Below are 23,510 nucleotides of genomic sequence, written 5' to 3'. Positions count from 1 at the left end.
AATAGTTTAGAAAGCTTACAATGTTTGCCTCTATGTGAAAGGATCCAAACTAAATGACTTTAATAAACAAATATTTTTATCACTACTGAAATAAGATGACCTTATCTAAATTTATTCAGAGAATACCCCAGTGTCTACATCACAGTTCATTTTAGAAAAGTTACTAACCGATAAGAAAACAATTAAAACAACCATTACAGAAAGATTTAACATTTGAAAAGTGAGTTATAAGATTTGCTTCACGATTTTACTTAAAAATAATCAAGGAATCATTCGCGAGTTAAATTTTTTAAACATTTACAAATATATGACTTAAAAATGCGGAATTTTTAAAATTTTTTTTATTTTATTTTGAAACATTTGTACACAAAGAAAACAGATTCGTAGTAGCAACCGAATTTATTCAAAGTATTGGCCATTCTTAGCGATGACCTTTTCCCATCTTTCTGGCAACATATGGATTCCGAGCCAAAAGAACTGCTAAGTTTTTGAGACCAAAAACGAATCAAGCCAATATCGGATACTCTCTTCCAAAGTGAAGCGTATCCCAGATAGAGCATTCTGCATCGATCTAAACAAATAGTAGTCGGACGGGGCACGGTCTGGACTATAAAGCGGAGAGGCAAAACTTTCTGACCACTTCATTTTAAATAGTTCTTCACAGGTTTTGCAACATGTGACCGAGCTTTGTCGTGATGGAATATTACGGTTTCAAATGTTCACTTCAAACGAATCAGTTGCATTCGGTAAAGGATGCATGTGATGGTCTGGACTGATTTCAACAGCTCATAATAGATAGAACCCTTTTAGTCCCACCAAATACAGAGAACCTTAGCGCCATGGATATTTGGCTTTGGTGTCGAGTCGGCTGGTTGGCCGGCCTTCACATACGATCTCCTAAGCTTCGGGTTATAGGAATGGATCCATTTTTCATCGCAAGTGATTCGGTGTAAAAATGATTCTCTTTTATAACGTCAAGCTTAATTTCGGACATGCAAAATCGTCTTTCAAGGTCTCTCGGCTTCAATTCGTATTGTACCCAATTTCCCAGCTTTTGGATGAATCCGGCTGCTCGCAAACGTTTTGAAATTGCAGCTTGGGTAGCCCCCAATGATTTTGCAAGCTCTTATTGAGTTTGACAACAATCTTCCTGGAATCAGTCGTAAAGTAAGTCTGGGTTGATTAACAACTCGCGCGTCATTGCAATTATTTTTTAAGTGCAATCAGGCCCGTTTTAGTTTTTTTGCCTTCGACAATTTTGCGTCTCACTCTGGCACGTGTGTGATGTAAGGATTTGTATAACGGTTCCTGTTTTACGTCGTTTGTCTTTTAATTTGATAAACCCTGGTGGAGACCATTAAACCTCTTCGTTACTGGTGGAGTATCAATTAAAACTCATATCGTGAAGTCAGCTTCCTATATGAAGATATAGGTCGACTAGGGACTTACTTAAATCGTGTGGGATACCCAGGCGTTTTGGTTACGTACCTTTGGCATCAATTTTCAGAATTCAAAAAAAAAAAAATCTTCATGGAATAATACTTCCAATTTTTGGTCTTCAAACTTTTTTGGCTGGTCTGGGCGATCTTTTTCTTCCGTGTCAAAATCACCACTTCTGAAATACGCACACTTAAATTACACAGTTTATAATGTACAAGAATGCAGTTGATGTTAACTCTAACAGCGTTCATGATAAACTGACTAACGACATTTACCTTCGAGTAGCTTCATGAAAGTCCTTAACGGACAAAACTAGAATACTCAAATTCTAGAGCTTTTAGCAGCTTCTATGTTAATGTTAGCTAAAAAATTTAGTGTTGCCATCAACATTGTTGATAAGTGGAAGCTTCTACTGATTCATAATGTTTATAAACATGATGAATGTTGCAGGTAGTCATTACAGACCATTAAATTCAAATCGCTAATGCAAATTCATAACAATATTTATATGCACAGTGCCATCTTCTAGAAGTTTCTTGAATTATCTAACGCACCAAACTAGAATGTTCTATTTCCACAATGATCACATAGAGCTTTAACAGTTAATGTTGTCATACTTATAAACAATGTTATTAACAGTGTGTTATCAACATTGTTGATAAGTAGAAGAGTCTACTGATTGATAATTAATTATCGTAACAATATTTTCATTCTGTTTCACAATGCAAGGGTTAAGAAACTTTTTGTTTTGAAAATAATTTGGAAACATTTGTCTCCCACTCTCGATTACAAAGTTGTTAATTGCAATTTGCATTACTAAATTACGTTTTAGGTCGAAAGCAAGGAACTTTTTAATCTGTTCTTACAAGGTTTAATAGCCACACAAAATAATTTAAAAGATACATATGGATTTGTATCAAACAACCCTCGCATTTTGTGTGAAATTTGTTCTGTCTTAACATTACATAATAATTGGCCATAATCACATTGAGCCGTGTAATTATTTTTAATTAAATTTAAATACTACTTCTAGACAACATCAACTGCTGCTCAGTAAAATCATACAATTCAATTTTATATGGTGTGATTTATGGGATGCACAAATTTTTGTTAACAAAAAAAAAATTGATGACAAAAATACAGGTTTTTAGCAAACCAACAATTTAACGTTATTATTTATGTAGCTAATAATTGATTTATGTTTGAAATTTAAGAAAATGATTTGTTAATATAATTTCAAAGTTTGTTTTAACGAAAAATAGTTTAAACCTAATAATTAACTAATTAATTGATTTAGGAATTTTAATTAAAATGTTTGGAATTTTGTTTTAGGCCTGCATTCGGACGAACTGATATCTGGTGAACTTGTCATACCAAAAAAAGTAACAGCAACTGGTGAGTTTCTAACGCACAATTTAACGCATCATCATGGCGAACACTATCGTCACCAACGAAGGCGTAGAAGCTTTAATATCAATGATGAAAATGATGCTGCAGCCCAGCAGGCATCATCCTCAGAACCTGAAGTTCACTACCAGTTGCAAATACAAAATGAAACTTTGCATTTGGAATTAGAGTAATAAATTAACTTGTCATCGGAAGTAAATCATAAATTAATTTCGAATTTAAATTTATATTCTTCTATTCTGCTTAGACCCAATTCATATTTCATGACGCCCCATTTGGTTGTGGAACGACACAAAAGAGATGTACGCACACGCAAACGACCACAGAAAAACACCAATTGTCATTATCATGGCAAAGTCAGAGGACAAGAGCAAGACTCAAGGGTAGCAATATCAACGTGTCGTGGTTTGGTAAGTGAAAATTTTTTTTTATTTTTTTTTTGTTCATTACATGAATGGTGTAAAATGTTGTTAAAAGTGATGATAATTTGTTTTATTGTAATTTGAAGCTAAAAAAAAATTGTTTTTTTTTTTTGATGGTGTTGTAAAGTTGTAAACACAACCATCATGGTATTGTACATGTTCAATTCTTTAAGAATTATTATTGTGTTTTGAGAATTGTTGTAAGTAAATGTTTGCGGATTAAAATAGATACATGCATGTTTGTCTGTCTGTCGGTCTGTCTGTCTATCTTTTTGTATGTCTGTCTATTTCATTGTCATGTCTGTAATGCCTGCTTGGGGGAAGTCTATTACAGACAAAGTGTTAAGCGTGAGTGTTAAAATCTGTTGGCTTTTAACTGAATGTGTTCTTTTTTTCCAAGTTTATGGTGTGGCTAGAAAACAATGACTTAATGTGGCGCCACTTTAACATTTACTATAGCTGGTGGCACAGTCGGTCAAAGGGAATTTGTTTAAGAAGAAAAGGTTAACTTTGAAGGAATAATAAAAATTTTGCTAAAAATTGCTTCCTAATAAACTAACCCTTAAAGGGAAATTTATAATTTAATAGTAAATATTTGTTTAATAAATAAAATTAGTTTGAAATATAAAGAAAAATTATAAAAATTGGTTGTAAATAAAATTTCCCTTATTAGGGAAATTTTGAAAAAAACCAAAAAAAAATAATAAAGAAATAGAATTCATTATAAAAAAATAAAAATTTAACTAAAAATTGCTTCCCCACTAAATATCCCTTAAAGGGAAATTTTTATTTACAATGAAAATTTATAATTTAATAGCAAATTTGTGTTTAATAAATTGAACTAGTTTGAAATATAAAGAGAAATAATAAATATAGCTTGTAAATTAAATTTCCCTTATTAGGGAAATTTGTATAAAAAATATTTTTTTTAAATTTATATAAATTTTTAAATAAAACTTATCCTTGAAAATATAAAATTTTTAAAAAATTACTTTTAACTTAAATTTCCCTTTTAGGGAAATTTCTTTTAGTAAGGGAAATTTCAAAAATTGTTAAAAATTTGATCAAAAATTAAATTTATTAAAAACAAATAAAAATTTTAGCTAAGAATTATTTTTATTAAAAGGAAAATTTTTAAAATTTGTACATATTCCACTTTCCAATTCAAAACTAACCTTAAAAATATAAAATTTTGACTAAATTTACTTCAAAATAAAATTTCCCTTATTAGGAAAATTTCATTGCATGGGAAATTTGAAACTGATATCCAAAATTTTCATGTACGACTAACACATCATACAAAAATCTAAAAATATTGTTAAAAATCCCTTTCAAAGAAAATATCCTTTAAGGGGAAATTTTTATAAAAAGGGAAATTTTTAAAATTTGTACAAATGCATATTTCTTATTCTAAACCAACCTTAAAAATATAAAATTTGGAGTAAATTTACTGTAAAATAAAATTTCCCTTATTAGGGAAATTTTTAATTGCAAGGAAAATTTGAAAAATATACCCAAAGTGTTCATGTACAACTAACTTATCATACAAAAATCTATAAACATTGTTAAAAATCTCTTCCAAAGAAAATATACCTTAAGGCGAAATTTTTATAAAAAAGGAAATTTCTAAAATTTGTACAAATTCCACTTTCTAATTCAAAACTAATGTTAAAAATATAAAATTTTGAGTAAATTTACTTTAAAATAAAATTTTCCTTATTAGGGAAATTTTTTAGTGCAAGGGAAATTTGAAAAATATTTCCAAAATGTTCATGTACGTCTACCACATCATACAAAAATCTAAAAATATTGTTAAAAATCCCTTTCAGAGAAAATATCCCTTAAGGGAAAATTTTTATAAAAAGGAACATTTTTAAAATTTGTACAAATTCCACTTTGTAATTCAAAACAAACCTTAAAAATATAAAATTTTGAGTAAATTTACTTTAAAATAAAATTTTCCTTATTAGAGAAATTTTTAATTGCAAGGGAAATTTGAAAAATATATCCAAAGTGTTCATATATAACTTACACATCATACAAAAAGCTAAAAATATTGTTCTAAATCCCTTTCAAAGAAAATATTCCTTATGGGGAAATTTTTATAAAAAGAGAAATTTTTAAAATTTGTAATAATTCCACTTTCTAATTCAAAACTAACCCTAAAAAAATAAAATTTTATGTATGTTTCCGTTAAAATAAAATTCCCCTTATTAGGGAAATTTTTAATTGCAAGGGATATTTGAAAAATATACCCAAAGTGTTCATGTACAACTAACTTATCATACAAAAATCTTAAAATATTGTTAAAAATCCCTTTCAAAGAAAATATCCCTTAAGGGGAAATTTTTATAAAAAGGGATATTTATAAAATTTGTACAAATTCCACTTTCTAATTCAAAACTAACCTTAAAAATAAAAAATGTTGAGTAAACTCAATTTAAAATAAAATTTCCCTTATAGGGGAAATTTTTAATTGCAAGGGAAATTTTAAAAGTACCTAAAAAATTTGATAAAGAAATAACATATCGAGCCCTTAGCGCCAAATTATCGTAAGCGACATTTTTAAAATTTTTGTTTTATTGCAGAAATTAAAATTTTATGGACCGACTGATGTTTTAGCGTTCTCAGAATATCAAAATTGTTAATAACATCAAAAATATAGAGGGTAAGATTTTATCGTAAGTCAATGTTTATATTTTACAGTAAACAAATTTTATCGTAAGCGACACACAGTGGTATAGAAAACAAAGAGGGAAATAAATCTGTAACTTCTAAATGGTTAGATTGGTTTGAATGAAATTTCACGTGTGCAAAGAAGAAGTGATGTCGAGCCTAAGTTTTGAACGTGGAGCTCATGGGCCCACCAAGGGCGCGACCAAGGGCCCTCAAAGTAGGACACCTCGGGTATGTTACATTTTTAAAACGATATTATTTCTTGCTTTTAGTTCCGATTTCAAAAACATTATTCATGTAGAATCTTCTCATCGAGCACTACAAAAAACCTCCTAGTAGCTATCAATTATCTATTATAGCTTAGGAGATATTTGCGTTTGAAAATTAAATTTTCAACATTTTTACCCACCCTACTCCAGTTTTTTGATAACAGCGTATCCAAATATTTCCCGATTCTCCCCAGTTTTCCTTTATTGGACTAACAACGCATATATGTATCAAATTGAAGAAGAACTGTTTAAAAATGATGACTAAGTCCAAAGTTATATGTATTCGAATTTAAAAAAATGTAAAAAGGCAATTTCTCGCTATTTTTTTGGGAAAAAATATCTTTTTTTCTTTTTAAGTTATCGCAAAACATTTCTAAGAGGATGTATAAGGAATTTCTACTTTCTGAAAGCTTAGTCTTCATAAAATATTTTAAAGGAAAACCAATTTCAAAATTGTTGTTACCGAAGGGACCAGGTCCTTTTAAAAACCACATATTTTTATGTAAAATAAAACTTTAGGCCAAAAATTCTCAAATCGTGTATCCGATATTAAAATATAGTAACCGATTATAGGTGGCTCAATATGTTTCTAATTATTTTGTAAAAGGTCCCGATAACCCCGACCCTGGTATGGATATTATAGCCAAAAAACTTAAAATTACCATTTTTGGAATTTTTCAACACTTTTTTGGGAATTGTGGGATTATTGATAATAAATTTCAAAATTCGTTTTTATTTGTCCATTTTAAATAGAAAAATCTACATAACTGTGAAATTTTATTAAAAACTATTAATAAATAAAAATTTTATTTCAATTCGAAAAATTTGTATCTATGCAAAAATTCAATAAAAAACATTTTTTGTCATATTTTTCTATAAAGTATTCCATGAATTTTTAATTGTCAAAAGTTATAAATATTTTTGAAAAATAGACAAATAGCTTGAACGAAATTATATCATATCGCATCATAACATTTTTAATTCTATGTATAAATTTCAAAATAATCAAAAAAAACCTTCTCCTGTAAAATTTGTGTTTTGTCGCTTACGATAATTTGGCGCTAAGGGGTCGATATATTATAAAGAAATAAAATGTTTGCCAAAAATGTCATCTAAAAAAAATATCCCTTAAAGGGAAATTTTTAAAATCTGTTCAAATTCCTCAAAACTAATTGTGAAAATATAAAATTTTATTTTTTACTTTAGAATTTTAAATTTCTTAAAAAATTTTAACTACTAACTAATAAGAATCAAATTTCCCTTTGTTTTCTTGAAACTATATTCATAATTTTCTCCCATTAACCCTACTGTCACCTGACTTTCAAAAAAAACTTCTTAACTCGTTAATGTTAGTGGTAAAAAAAATATAATTTCTAACATTCATTTAACTTTTTTAAAACCATTCACAAAAAACACTCTAACAAAAAAAAAAAAAAGCTAAAATAATAATAATAAACTTCTTATGAAGTCTAGTCGTGTCTTGTCTAAAGTGTCCGCGCACGTCTTACACGTAGTTGTTGTACGTACATATTTAGTTAGCAGCAGCAGCATTAGCAGCAACATTGCTGTGTAGAGTTCTCACATTAACGGAAGCAACAATTATTTGTCATTAAAGTCATAAACACATTTTATGACACCACTTAAACGTTTTTATTATTTCTATTATTAATATTTATTACTTATTACAACAACACGATTTACAAAAACAACAACAATAGCAGCAACAACACCACCAACTACATATTACTTTTATTTATTTATTTTTGCATTTACTATTGTTATTGTTTTTATTGCTGTTTTGAGTGTCATAGAGTTGCTTGTCGTCACTTGTTTATGTCATGATCTTAAATATTTGATTGTTAATGGCAGGGCACAGCAACAGCAACAATAACAACAAGCAACACCACCATTAGACACGATTCTTTGTATTGCAGTTTAATGGTTATTTGTGTTTTTATTTTTTATTTTATTTATACAAATGTGTAATTACATGGAATTATTTGATTTTTAAGAAAATTTCTAGGTAAACTTTTTTGCGAGAAATAAAATGTTGTCGATTTTAATTAATGGAATTTTTATTATATTTTAAGGGGGATTTACTACTTTAAATAAGATTTATTGCTTTTTAAACATTAAGTTAAATCTAGCAAAAATAATACAAAGTGGAATTGTACTTTCTTGTTATTTTCTTCTATTTCATGCTTATCTTATTTATTGTAAATTAGCCTTAAACAAATTAAAGAAAATGAATAAAAATAGTTTTCTAATAAAATTTCCCTTAATAAGGAAATTTTTTAATGCAAGGGAAATTTTAAAAATATCTAAACAAATTTATAAACATTTACCCCCATACTCATAAAAATATTTTAAATTTAAACAATAAGGGTACTCATTTAAACGCTTAAGTTTCCCATTTGTGCAAATTTGCGCGACGTGTTTCATGAACCCACCTTTTCAATTTTGTGCAAGTTTATACAGAAAATTTATATTTAACTAGCTGTCCCGGCAAACGTTGTTCTGCCATAGCTCACACAAAGTTTGAATAGTACTCCAGATATGCAATAATAAATTTTTACTTTGTATGGGAGGTGCCATGCCCATTGTTCCTATATAGATCAATTGTGAATCTAAACCATCCAGGGACCCATTTAAACACACCCAACAAATTTCATCGAAATCAGCCCAGCCGTTAAGGAGAAGTTCAGTTACTAACACACGTACAGAAGAATTATATATATAAAGCAGACCCATAACTGTTATAAGAAATATCTAAAATAATTTAGCCATAACTGTTATATTGTAGAAATAAATTTTTGTTTCTTTAAATAATAGTTATTCTCAATGAAAATAAGTTTTGCTTTTCAATAAGTGTTATTCATAATAAATATTTTTTTTCGTTGCTCATAACTTTTATTTTTGATTTTTATGTTTTTACGTTGCCTTATAAGAGTTATTTATAATAAATATTTTTTTCGTTACTCATAACTTTTATTTTCGATTTAACTTCATATGAAGTATCTCCACTTCAATCAATATCCGATTTTCTGATTGACGAATCGACGAATCTAAATACGTCATGGTTGTTCGGAGCATCAATTAGAGAACTTGAAGTGGATTTATCTTCAGACGATGACAAAGGCAATATATCGCGAGAGTTATTAGCAGCTATAGCTGAAATAGAGAGCTTTAAACCTATGAGACTGGACGTAGAAGCCGATTTGTTGCAATATTAAGAAGAGAAAAAGGATACTTTTGCAATTTTTAAATAAATTAGTTCATATTGTCTATGCACTGCCGGCTAAACGGCTTTCTGTTGAAAGAGCATTTTCTGCTTTGCGTATTTTGTTGACTGAGAAAAGGAGCAACTTGGCGGACAATGCGTTTGCTAAAACATTGATTGTGAAACAAAATTCTTCATAATTAAAAAACACACAATAAAAAACATCAATCTCATACCAAGATTATTTTTTGCGGCTTTAAAGGTTAAATTCAATGTATGTACTAATAAAATGCGACCAAGGTGGCGAAAGAAACTTCTTTTGAGTTATGAGCAACGAAAAAAATATATTCTTATTAGGCAACTTAAAAACATAAAAATCAAAAATAAAAGTTATGAGCAACGTAAAAAAATATATATTATAAATAACACTTATTAGGCAACGTAAAAAATATAAATCGAAAATAAAAGTTATGAGTAACGTAAAAAATATTAATTATGAATAACTCTTATTTGAAAACGTAAAAATTATTCATTGATTTATGCCTAACTTTTTCAGTCTCAAAAAATTTAATAACAGTTATTTTTTTAGGTCTCTGATATAAAGAAGATAAAAATGTCAAATAAAAATAAATTCAACAAAAGCTTTAAACATTTTTTTTTTCAAATTGTATAAATTTTAATTTGAAAAATGTTGAATGAAGGTTAAATCTTTGGAACAAATGGTGGTATACATAGTTTGGAAGATTTTGTTTATGTTCTAGCTGTTGGTTAATGTATTAAAACACAATGCCATTTAATCCAATCATTCCGTTCCAAAGTTACACAATTTTTACACAAAATTGCACAATAAATTAAAGTTTGCGAGTCTAATTTGTCGTACAAACTTATCGGAGTTGTGCAAACGAATTTCCATAAATTTTTTGGCAGTTCATTTTGTTATTAAAAAAATAAAATTTGTCTAAAAATTACTTTCACAGGAAATATCCCTTAAAGGGAAAATTTTATATATAAGGGAAATTTATAATTTGGATGTAAATTTGTGTTAAATAAATTAATCTAGTTTAAAATATAAACAAAAGTAATAGAAATCTTGTTTAAATAAAATTTCCCTTATTAGGAAATTTTTTTTTGCAAGGGAAATTTCTAAAATGCCTACTAAATTTGATCAAAAAATTGAATATATTGTTGCTAAAATTGTATTTCAAAGGTAAATAATTCTCAAATTTCCCTAATAAGGAAATTTTTATTTAAAACCGATATAAACACAAATTTAGGTCTAAGTTATAAATTTCCCTTGAATGGATATTTTTGGGGAAGCCAATTTCAATCTAAATTTGTATGTTTTTTTAATAGATTTAAGTTCTTTATCAAATTTTTTAAGTAAGTATTTAAGAAATTTCCCTACAAGAGTGTCAAATGCATCCCGAAAAAGTGAATGTTTTGTGTGGATTTTGTGTGGGCGGTATCATCAGCCCATCACTGTCAAAGGCGAGCTCTATAAGTCGCTGATTATCAACTTCTTTTGGCCTGTATTGTAGGATATGAATACCAACAACATATGGCTTGAACAGGATGGCTCTACGTGCCACACAGCTCATGCCAAATTGAACATTATGCACGAGAGAGATCATACGATTTGATACCGTTAGATTTTCTCTTGTCGGGGTTTCTTAAATTGCAAATAGGTCTATGCAAATAGGCCACAAACCACATCTGCCGTCAAAGCCAACATAACTCATGCCATCGGTCAAATTCAGCCACAGTCATGCATAATTGGTCATTTCGAATGCGCGCCACCCAGTAAAGCCACAGTTGACATTTACACTATGACATATTCGATACATAATGGCATCGTTAAGCCTTTCAAATGAATAAAAAATGTCGAATATCTCACACACACTAATTTTTATTTAAGTTTAAAGACAGGAAACCAAAGAATAATAACAAGAAGTGAAACGCTGTCAAAAAAAAACCTAACTATAAGAATGTATTGGTATCATTTTATTTATATGTATTGGTTTTCAAACCACTTTCACCACACTCCTCAAACACACAGAGTTGTAAAAAAGCGACCTTAAAAATTATAACAAAATTTTATTACAATTAAATTTAAAAATTCAAACAATTCTCAAATTATTTATTATATTTGATCTGGAGAACTTTTATAAATAGATTTTTCCGCTTTTTATTACATAATTTCTGCAAAAATTAAGTTTATTTGAATATTTTTATTAATTTTCAATACGAAATTTTACAAATGTGTTTATTTTAGTTTTTATTTCAACCCTTAAAAAAATGAATGTCAAAAAAATTAAAAAAATATTTTTTTCCTTTGTGCAAAATATACACGTTTCGGTTATTTAAATAGTTTTAATGTGTGGAAAAAAATAATAAAAATATTATGTGATGGTGAAAGTGTGTGTTAGAATTGCAATTTTGTGAAATTTTCTAGAAAAAGTTTTGAAGTTAAATCTCTCTCTCAAGTGTGTTGAATTCACATACTACTTGTATGTGAGAAGAGAGAGAAGTTGTTGTTGTAGAAAAAATGAGAGGCTTCACTTCTTGTTATTCTTTGCAGGAAACGATTAATGATATACCCTTTATTTCAAGCTAGATGGATTTATTAGACGCAAATTTACGTCTAAATTACAAATTTTCCTTTAAGCGATATTTGTTATAAAAGATTTTAGTTCTCGATTATGTATGTTAACCGAACTTCTGTTGCGTTGACAGAGGGCATCCACAAATTTCTTTTTGTTAATTTGGCAACAGAAAATGATAGCTGTCAATTGTTATCTGTAACACCATTTTGAAAACTGATAATGCAACTGAAGTTCGGTTGGCATATCTAACTTATGTTTTCAAAAACAGACTGAATCTGTTAAAAGTTTTGAATCAAAATATAACAAGGTGAAATTCACCACTGTATTTTCCAGTAACATAAATATATAAAACTTATCCCCTGGTTATACCTGATAAATTTTTATCATGATAAACTTCAAAATGGTTGTCTAGATAAAAAATTATCAGGTATAGTCTCCATTTATTAGTATTATTGCTTCGTTATGATAAAATTGTTAGTGCTTAGACAACTTTGTCTTGGCAACAAATGTCATTTATTGTTATGATGAATATTTGTCATGTATAGACAGGGGGTTAAATCAGGTGAACCAGATAAATATTTGTATACAAAACACACAACAATATAAGAAAAATATAACATGAAGTCTGATATTTATAATAACAGTACAAAAATGAAAATTAACCCTTAATGGTACTCAACTCAACATGACACTCAAATTTTTTTATTTTATTCTTCAAAAATCCTTAATAAAATATTAATTACGTTAATTCCGTTTTTTTCGCTATCTTTCCATTAGAAATTCCAAATATTTAAAAATTTTACCTTTGACCTTCACGGTTTAATGTTTAAAGTTTTAAAATTTTAGTTAAACTTTCAGAGTATATGTATTTAGAATTATCTGGACTATAATATTCTGAATAAGTTCTACTTAAAATTCATAAGTAAGGAAATTGAGCAAATAATTAGTTTTTCTCGAAAATTGCAAAATTTAAATCGCAGTTACGGAAAAACTATAGGAGATATTTTCATAATTTTTACATACTTTTATTCGCTATTTATTGTCAATAAAACCCAATGTGATGATCAAAAAAATTCTGAAATTTGTTTAACAAAATTTTTAAAAATTTGAGTTTTGAAGCTGCCGTAAAAAAAACAATTCTTTTTTTGGTTTGCGAATAGGTTAACTGTATCTTACGAAGCCAAAAAGTAATATACAAGTAAATATGGATATATTTTAAGTAAAAATTTGCTTAATATTTCTCAAAATATGTTAATTTTGTTCCTACATTTCTTGTTCTAGTGGCCTGAGACACGTTAATAACATCATTTCACAACTTCAACATTTTTTAACCAATTTCAGTTTTTTTTGTCTCATTAGAACGACAATTACGTATACATTTATATTCTTTTAAATTAAATGCAAAAGTAATTTTTTAATGGCAACATTTTTATAAAAACTGAAAAAATTGCATTTCCCCCCTAGTAAATGCATCTAAAAACTTCAGAGGGCTTAACCCCAACCGATTTATCTAATTTTTTCAGGATTATTTATTTGCCCATATTCACCAAACTGGGAGGGTGAGACTGGGAAAAACCAAACTTGCCTTTATTAAGAAACACCCTAGTGGCCATATTATTTTGGTGGTGGGTATATAAAATTCATCATAGCCGAATATAACTTACTTGTTTGATTTAAAGAAAATTAAGGGAATTTATAGAACAACATTTGAAAAAAGTTTGTATTTTAAGTCTTTTGTTTTTGCATATCCATTTTTCAAAACATGTTTGTATCTAAAGTCTTTCCTCTGGAGAGTATAAACTTCAAGTTTCGCGCTGAAGTCCCCGATTTTAAGTCTGGGTCTGAAGTCTTTTAACAAAGACACAAAAACCTTCAAGTTTGTAACTTATTTAAGTATTTTGAATCAAAAAAAAACATTGGAAATTCCAACAAAATTATAATTTATGTATGAATTTACAGTATATTTTGTATAAAATTAATTTTAAAATATAAATTAGTCACTGTAACTAATAAACTGCAATTTATAAATTAATTTCTTAATGTTTTTATATTTTGTTTTCTACCAGGTCGGTCACATAAAAACTAAAAATAATGAATACTACATTGAGCCATCAAAACATCATGCAGCCCACAACATCAACGGACATCCGCATGTTGTATTTCAAAGATCGTCTGTTAAGGAAAAGGTAATTACACAAATTTACATTAAAATTAAAAAAAAAAAAAAACACACTCACACACACTCAGAGTCATACACATGTTGTTACAGAGTTAAAGAGTTATAAAAAGAAGAAAATTAAGGTGGGCTGTGCAAATGTGAATGGATGAATGAATAAATAAATAAAATAATGAATGAATGGATGGATGGATGGATGATGGAAAAAATATGGTGTATATTTGTATGATTGTAAACACAGACACACACACAAAATAGGCAGGAAGGTTGACAGACACTGAAGAAATAAATGAATGGACGGACAAATGTTAAAGAAACAGACCAAAACCAAGACAGTCTAAACTGGCAGACAAATTGCAACAGCCCACTATAGTAAAAATAAATAAATAAATGAAAAACTTACATTTGTCCGAAATAAGTGAGGAAAACGTACAAAAAATTACAATATTGTCAACACTCACATGCAAATAAGAAAAGAAACAAATATAGTGAAGATAATTGTTGGCAAAGATTTTTACATAGAGAATTATTTTAAAAAATATTCGGAATAGGAACAAACATTCCTATTCAGTCTATTATTTGATTTATTGGAGTTTTTATAAATCAGTGATTGATTTATGAGCGTCAAACAAGGGTTTCTTTTTCATAAATTTCAACATTTAGAAGACCTGAGACCAAAATGTTTAGCAGATCGATTAGATCCAAGTCGGCTTAAGAACTACAGAACGAGTACTTTTTTATTATTTTGTGCTGATGTTTGTAACGCCCAAAAATATAAAGCTAACAACTTAAACCTTAAGTTTCAAGAATCACTTTCTGAGTCGATTTGATGTCTATCCGACCGACCGGCCGTCTGGCTGGCTGTCCATATAAACTTTCACGCAAAGTACCCAGCAGTTCTAGGAGACAGTACCGAACTAGTGATTTTTTAGGGTGGGAGCTAGTTACTTCAATAGCCACGTGACTAGTCATTTTAACACGGGCATGTCCTAGGCAGGGGGTTTGATTACAATGGGACTGTCTAATAGCTGGTCCAAATTAGGCAACGCATTGGATTCACATACTGGTTACATAGCGTCATAGCGTACCTTGCTAGCTTTGTAACTGGATTAGCTACTTGACTAGTTACTTTAACACGTGCATGTCCTAAGCAGGGGGTCAATTGACCCTTTTGATTACAATGCGACTATCGGATAGCAGATCGAAAGTAGTCAACGCTTCTGGTGGGTAAAATAAAGTGCAGTACAAAAAAAAGTTTGAAGTGACTTCACCATAGGTTACTAAGAAACACTAAAGCAGTGGTACGCAAAAAGAGGCATTTAATTTGTGTGCTCTTTTGGGTAGAAAATAAAATATCCACAACAACATCAAGAAACTGAATGAATTGTGTGTATTTTTACGCTCTATTACGCTCTTTTGTTCACATTCGGGTTGTTTGACGAAAATCATCGTAACCTCAACAATATGAACGCCTACCATGACACTAAAGTGACTATTGACATCATGCTATGTTACATGGGATATCAGTATACTTAAGCAAAAATAAAAATAAACTGTATGAGAATTATATTAACACAATTTGTAAAAACCCAGTTTGTACGAATTACTCACAAAATGTTTAAAGTGACTACACTCTAGATTACTTAGAGACACTCAAGTGACAATTGTCTTCGCCCTAGATTACTTGGGATGCATAAAGTAACCAATTGTCTTCTCTCTGCACTACAAAGTGCACACACGTGTCAAATGGCCAAAATATATAAAATGGAGTCAGCCAAGAGATAAGACATTTGTGACAATTACTGTCTTTAACGGATACATTGACTACTTGCTTAACTGCTGGGTACAGATTGCAATCTTTCATATTTTTTGATCAAATTTGTCACATACATATGAAGAATATTATTGAAACTACTAAATTTTATCCCCATACTAAATTACCTATCCCCATACAAATATCCTCCCGAAATTGAACTTTATCGGCCATACGAAAGAACAACGCGTTATAATTCTGAAAACTTATTACAAAAAGTGCACCTAACCATTCGAAGAGTAGTCAAAAAATTGAAAGAAACTGGGTCGGTTATCCTTTAACTGTCGAGGTGAAATTTTGGGACATAGTTAATTTTACTAAAAAAAATTTAGTAAAAAATATTTTTTTATAATTATTTGCTTTTTAAAAATAAGCTACTACTTTTTTAATTACAAAAAATAAAGAAAACAAGAAATATTTTTATTTGTTAAAACAAAACAGGTACTTTACTTCAAAAACTTTTTTTAGTATAACAAAAACGATATATCAAAAACTTATAAAAAAAAATAAGAATTTAATGAAAATCAGAAACTTAAAGGACATTTTCTCACAGCCAAATGTAAACATTTAATGATATAAAAGAGATCATAAACAAAAATAATCAAGTGTAGAAACTACAGGTCATCATTTTTGGAGGATTTTACTCATCAAACTCTGTATTCGCACGTTTTTCAAATGTGGTAAAATCATTTGTCTTGCAATCTTTTTTAAAAAGTCTGAAAAATAATGTAAGAGTTGACACAACAAATATCCAAAATAATAATTCTATGAAAATATTACGTTAATGTTGATGTGAGGTACATTTTTTGTCTACTAAATACTTAAGCTAACGCTGACGTGGTGGTAAAATATTTTCAAAGACAAAATTACATAAATGCTGATGAGTGGTAATTTTTACACCAGGATGTCCGTAGCTCCGCTCCTGAAATGTCTAGCTCTGCCAAAACACAATTGAGTAACAACGATCACAATGGAAGATAGTATTTTAAAAAAATGTAAATAGAGGGTAAAATTTACCACCACCTCAACAGTTAAAGGTTATGGGCACTAAGACTCCTGAGCGTCAACATACCGGTCAGTCTCTTGAAAACATTGCTGCTGTAAACGAGAATGTCGCGAAAATCTCGAAAACATCAATTCGGCATCGTTCTCAAAAACTTCAAATTTCATGAAGCACTACGAAGCGAATTTTGAGAAAAGGTCTGCAACTTCATGCGTACAAAATTTAGCTTACTCAGGAGCTCAAACCAGCAGACCAGTAAAGCGCCGGCAATTCGTTCAATGGGTTATGGAACAAAAATTGTCGAATTTGAGGCCCATGAGAAACAAATGCACCCACAACAAGCAACTGTCTGGTGAGGATTTTGGTCAGACGGTGTAATTGGGACTTACTTTTTTGAAGATAAGGCCGAAATTGCAGTGACTGTGAACGGAATTCGTTACAGGAACATGATAACAGAGTTCTTGTGGCCTCAACTGGACGGCATGGATATGGTTTCAGCAAGATGGCGCCATCACACCGCGCATGCAACAATCGATTTATTGCAGCAACAATTTCCAGAACAAATTATCTCAAGAAATTCCGATGTTAACTGGCCACCAAGATCATGCAATTTGGGGTTTGTGAAATCTCTGGTTTATGAGAATAAACCAGAAACAATTCCAGAGCTCGAATCCGAGATTCAATGAGTCATCGGTGAAATACAGCCAGATCTCTGTAAAAAAGTCATTGAAAATTTCTAAAAAAGTGCTTTTTTACTTTACAAGTAAATCGCACGTAAAAATTTTCTGCGGATCAATTTCGGACTAGGAACTTAAATTAATGAGTTACAAACGATTTTAGAATTTTGAAATAAAAATTTATATTTTGTGAGCAATATGATTAATGACAAATTATTGTTCTTTTCGATCGAGCATCTCTCATTAACGAGTTTTATATAAAAATCGATATTTGGTGGTAAATATGAATAAACACACCCAATTTTATATACAGTTTATGAGTCTAGGACCTCTTATTTATAGTTTATGAGTGATTTTGTATATTCGATATATTGCTATTTCGTGGAAAATAAGATTGATCACAGATTTTAGTCCTTTTTCATCAGGAACCTCTATAATTTATGAGTGTTATTAAATATGATCAAAGATAATTGTCCTTTTTCCTCTAGGAACGGCTTATAAAAGATTTATGAGTGAAATAAAAGGTGAGAAATAAAAGTGATCCTTTTTCCTAAAGGAATGACTTTAGATTTTTCATACAAAAATCCACATTTGGTGGGAAATATAAGTGTTCACAGATTATTGTCCTTTCTTTTATCTAGGACCTCTTTTTAACGATATATTTAGAGTTTAGATTTTTCTTAAAAAAATCGATATTTGATACGATTATTGTTCTTTTTCGTCTAGGACCTCTTATGAGTGATTGTAGAATTTTCATATAAAAATCGATATTTGGTGGGAAATATGATTGATTACTGAATGAATGAATGTCAGTATATTGATCGTGATGTAATGTAGCATCCAATCTTAATTTTGATTTCAGTTAAGCAAGTAGTAAATGTTTCCCTTATAGACAGTAATTGTCACTAATGTCTGATCACTTGGCTGACTCCAATTAATATATTTTGGGTAATTTTTTATGTGCTATTACATTATACATCCCATGTTATCTAGCGTAAAGACAATTGTCACTTAAGTGTCTCTAAGTAATCTATAGTGTAGTCACTTTAAATTGTGTACTGCATTTGTCTCTAAGTTATCCAAAAGGGTCAATTAATCCCCAGCTTACGATATGCTAGTCACGTAGCTAGTTATGTAACCAGTTGTCACCCTAAATGATAGGAAAATCACTAGTTCAGGACAGTATCCTAGAACAGCTGGGAAATGACTGTACGGAGCGGTAGCTGTGTATGTGGAGTTAAAAAATCTTTCGATAACGAAATCTCTTATTAATCGGAATTGCAATGAAAACAATTATGACTGTTTTCGATGCGATTTAATGAATGTTTTATATTTAGAAAAAAATCTTTCTCGATGTCGAAAGAAGTAAGTCAATAACATTCAATGCTATTTCCATAACAAAGTCGACAAAAACCTTTTTGTCCAGACAATATATTGCCCATTGTCGACAAAAAATTATATTTTTATTAAAAATTTGAAAATATGAAATATGTATCTAAAATATGGATTTTAGATATTTCATATGGGAAATATGAGTGATACGATCTATGAATGATTTTAGATTTTTCATAAAAAATCGATATTTGATACGAAATATGAGTGATCACAGATTATTGTCCTTTTTCGTCTAGGACCTCTTATTAGTAACTAGAGTGATTTTAGATTTTTTTTATAAAAATCGATATTTGGTGAGAAATAAGTGTGATCACAGAGTATTGTCCTTTTTCCTCTAGGACCTCTTATTAAGGATCTATGAGTGATTTTAGATTTTTCATATAAAAATCGATATTTGATGAGAAATATAAGTGATCTCAGATTTTTGTCCTTTTTCCTCTAGGACCTCTTATTAACGATCTATGAGTGATTTTATATTTTTCATATAAAAATCGATATTTGTTGAGAAATATAAGTGATCTCAGATTTTTGTCCTTTTTCCTCTAGGACCTCTTATTAATGATATATGAGTGATTTTATATTTTTCATATAAAAATCTATATTTGGTGGGAAATACGAGTGATCACAGATCTTTGAGCTTTTCCTCTAGGACCTCTTATTAACGATCTAGGAGTGATTTTTGATTTTTCATATAAACATCGATATTTGGAAGGAAATATTAGTGATCGCAGATTTTTTTCTTTCTTTCCTCTGGGACCTCTTTTATCGATCTATAAAACATCATATAAAGCGTTTAAATAAATTAACTTAGTTCTCTGTTTTTGATGTTTTGGACAACAAAAAAGCTTTTTCACAAAACATAAGTTTTCATTTATATGAAACAAGTACTTAGAATGCAATTAAATCATTAAGTTAATTAATTTTTTAAATAAATTAATATAAACTTGTCAACGTTAATTTCTCTCTGTGTACTTACAGTCAACGAATCACAACACAAATAACAAGAATAAGAAACCACATAAACGCAAGCAGGAGCAACATAAATTGCAGCAAAACGATGGAAAGAAGCCAAAGAAGACTTTAAGTAATTGTGGTACTAAAGAACCCAAAAGACGCATTGAAGCTCGTTTAGTTGAATGGCAACCACAAGGAAAGGTGAGTAGGTGAATGAATGAATGAACGAACGAATGAAGGCATCTTTCACTCTTTACAATTTATGATAATTTCTGTTGTTTGTGTTTGCTTTTAAAGCTAAATTGAATGAATGACAAATAAATAAATAAACAAACCAACCAACAAAATAATAAAATAATAATTATATGCAGGTAAAAATTCAAGGTGGCAGAAAAATACGTAGACTACGTCATCAGCATCAACATCAGCATCAGAAATCTCAATATAAATATCAAACTACAACAACGACGGATGTTAAACACCAAAAATATCATCATCAGCAGCAACAACACAAGAAACATGAATACAGCCACATGCAAAACCAAGACATCTTATCATCACCATCATCAGCATTGTCGTCGTCGTCAGCCTCATCTGAACAAACAACAATTGCTTTTGCACCACAACCACAAAAACAGAAACAACATAAGCAGCAACATCAGCATCATCTAAAGCCAGAGTTTCATCTACAGCAACAAACGCCACCAACACCACCACCACCATCATCATCAGCATCCCATGCAACCAGCCATCAACGTAAGAAACGTTCAATTAGCAGCCCACGTCATGTGGAAACTCTAATCGTTGCCGATTCCACAATGGTTGGATTTCATGATGAAATCGAGACTTATCTTCTGACCATAATGAATATGGTATCCTCTCTCTACAAGGATCCCAGCATTGGCAATGCCATCGAAATAGTCGTAGTTAGAATCATACTACTCCACGATAATGAAGCTCATCCCGATTTGAATCTTACACAAAATGCCCAACAGAATTTGGATACATTTTGTAGGTGAGTTTTCAAAATAAATACAATTTTCATTTGCATAAATTTAAAGTGAAATCATTTTTTATATGAGGGGAGTTTTATAGACAAAGACACGATAATTTGTTGTTTAATTAATTTTAAACTCTTCACGTCTAACATGTTTGTATTTTCTGTTTATTTTGGTATAGAACTCCCCCTCAATTGACTGTAAAATAAGCCTGTTTTTATTTTAGGCGCCAGTAATATATGGCAACTTATGGCTTTAAGCATTAAATGTAATCGTGTGGATATTCTTAGCTTTAAATAAAACGTATAATAAATATTCCTTACAATTTGCTCTTTACATATTTCATTGATGCTGCCACATTGATAAGATAATTTGAAATTTAGATTTATTTTCCAATTTATTGCTTTAAAACCAACTCCTTCTCAATTCCTTCTAACATAAAATTCTATTAATAGTTAAATAGTTCATGATTAATATGTTTCTTATGGAAATTGTTTATTTTTTTATTTATTTTTTAGTTGGCAACACAAACTGAATACCGCAAATGAATTAGATCCTCAGCATCATGATGTGGCTGTTCTGATAACACGTAAAAATATTTGTGGAAATAATTGTATGTAAGTATAATTTATTTTAAAAGTGGCAGTAAATTAAACAACAGAATGAATCTACTTAACACTTAAATTGATTTTTAAAAATATTTGTTTGTTTGTGAATGATCTTACATCATCATTAATATAAATATCAAACAGATTATTGTCTTTTTCCTCTAGGATCTCTTATTAACGATCATAAGTGATTTTAGATTTTTCATATAAAAATCAATATTTGTTGGGAAATATGAGTGATCACAGATTATTGCCCTTTTTCCTCTAGGACCTCTTATTAACGATATATGAGTGATTTTAGGTTTTTCATATAGAAATCGATATTTGGTGGGAAATATGAGTGATCGCAGATTATTGCCCTTTTGGCTCTAGGACCTCTTATTAACGATCTAGGAGTGATTTTACATTTTTCATATAAAAATCGATATTTGGTGGGAAATACGAGTGATCACATATTATTGCCCTTATTATTGCCTTTCTTCCTCTAGGACCTCTTATTACCGATCTAGGAGTGATTTTATATTTTTCATATAAAAATCTATATTTAGTGGGAAATACGAGTGATCACAGATTATTGCCCTTTTTCCTCTAGGACCTCTTATTAACGATCTAGGAGTGATTTTATATTTTTCATATAAAAATCTGTATTTGGTGGGAAATATGAGTGATCACAGATTATTGCCCTTTTTGCTCTAGGACCTCTTATTAACGATCTAGGAGTGATTTTATATTTTTAATATAAAAATCGATATTTAGTGGGAAATATGAGTGATCACAGATTAACGATACATATGGGAACTTTTAGTGATCACAGAATATTGTTTTTGCTCTAATATTTTTTTAATATTTTTTGGGATTATGATTAATTTGAAATTATTGTTCTTTTCGCTTAATAGGTCTTCGGGTTTGACTTTCTTGTTTTATTTTTCTACTTCAGTAGAATATATATATATGACACGAACTTTGTTAATTTATTTTGTTACTATGTCTTTACAGGACTCTGGGATTGGCCAATGTTGGAGGGATGTGTAAACCGAAACAATCGTGCAGTGTTAATGAAGACAATGGCATTATGTTGTCACATACAATAGCACATGAATTGGGACACAAGTAAGTTGATATATTTATAGATACTTTAAAGATTAGATACTCTACTACTTACCATTTATTTAAATTGCTGAAAATATAAGAACAAAAGTGTTATTTTATCAGTATTTAGTAGGTGAAATTTAAAAGAATACGCAGACAAATTTAGTTTAACTATTATTGATTAACATTTCAAACTTTCAAATGTTATAAACTAAACTTAATAACTGAATATCAAACGTGTACTCATGCCCCACGAAATTGTTTTTCCCACAACCGACTTATTTCAATATAAATCAAATAGACCCCCCGCCTGGGCAATTGACTTCTGTGTTTACAAAATATTTACATTTAGTTTTATTTGAAAAGAAAAATCACTTTTGATTAATTATTAAAAATAATGCAATTTTGTTATTGTGTATAGAAAATTTAAATGTGTTTTTAAGTTGAAATATAAATTATCTCCAGCTATCACATCAAAGGAAAACAAACCATAAATCTTATTAAATATTTACATACAATTCAATGGAAATTACAATTACAAAATATATAATTTAAATGATAACAAATTAATAAGAAAAGACACGTATGAGAAAAATAGTTAATATTAACAATTAAAACACGATAATAATATTGATGAAAGTCATTTGTAATTATAAAATAATTTAAATTAATTAAGGCTTGTTTTAGTTGCTTTAAATTATAGTTAACTAGAGTTGTTTGTTATTAGCAAATATTAAATACGAGTAAAATAACAAAGATT

The 23,510-nt window shown here is 29.4% G+C and overlaps 1 protein-coding gene across 2 annotated transcripts in view; it reads left to right on the top strand.

The window, feature by feature from the left end:
• AdamTS-B (ADAM metallopeptidase with thrombospondin type 1 motif B) overlaps positions 1-23,510 on the top strand; it is a 75,580-nt gene that overhangs the window by 35,152 nt on the left and 16,918 nt on the right. For both annotated transcript variants that reach the window (XM_065509027.1, XM_065509028.1), the window contains exons 3-9: positions 2,773-3,016; positions 3,095-3,257; positions 14,104-14,223; positions 20,080-20,256; positions 20,427-21,070; positions 21,572-21,670; positions 22,658-22,771. In XM_065509027.1, the coding sequence (XP_065365099.1) occupies positions 2,773-3,016; positions 3,095-3,257; positions 14,104-14,223; positions 20,080-20,256; positions 20,427-21,070; positions 21,572-21,670; positions 22,658-22,771 (1,561 nt within the window). The remainder of the gene's footprint in view (positions 1-2,772; positions 3,017-3,094; positions 3,258-14,103; positions 14,224-20,079; positions 20,257-20,426; positions 21,071-21,571; positions 21,671-22,657; positions 22,772-23,510) is intronic.

The sequence above is a fragment of the Calliphora vicina genome, chromosome 4 (genome assembly GCF_958450345.1).
Source record: "Calliphora vicina chromosome 4, idCalVici1.1, whole genome shotgun sequence".
Classification (NCBI taxonomy): domain Eukaryota; kingdom Metazoa; phylum Arthropoda; class Insecta; order Diptera; family Calliphoridae; genus Calliphora; species Calliphora vicina.
The sequence above is the reverse complement of the archived record's forward strand: the minus strand, read 5'-3'. Positions and strand labels throughout refer to the sequence as shown.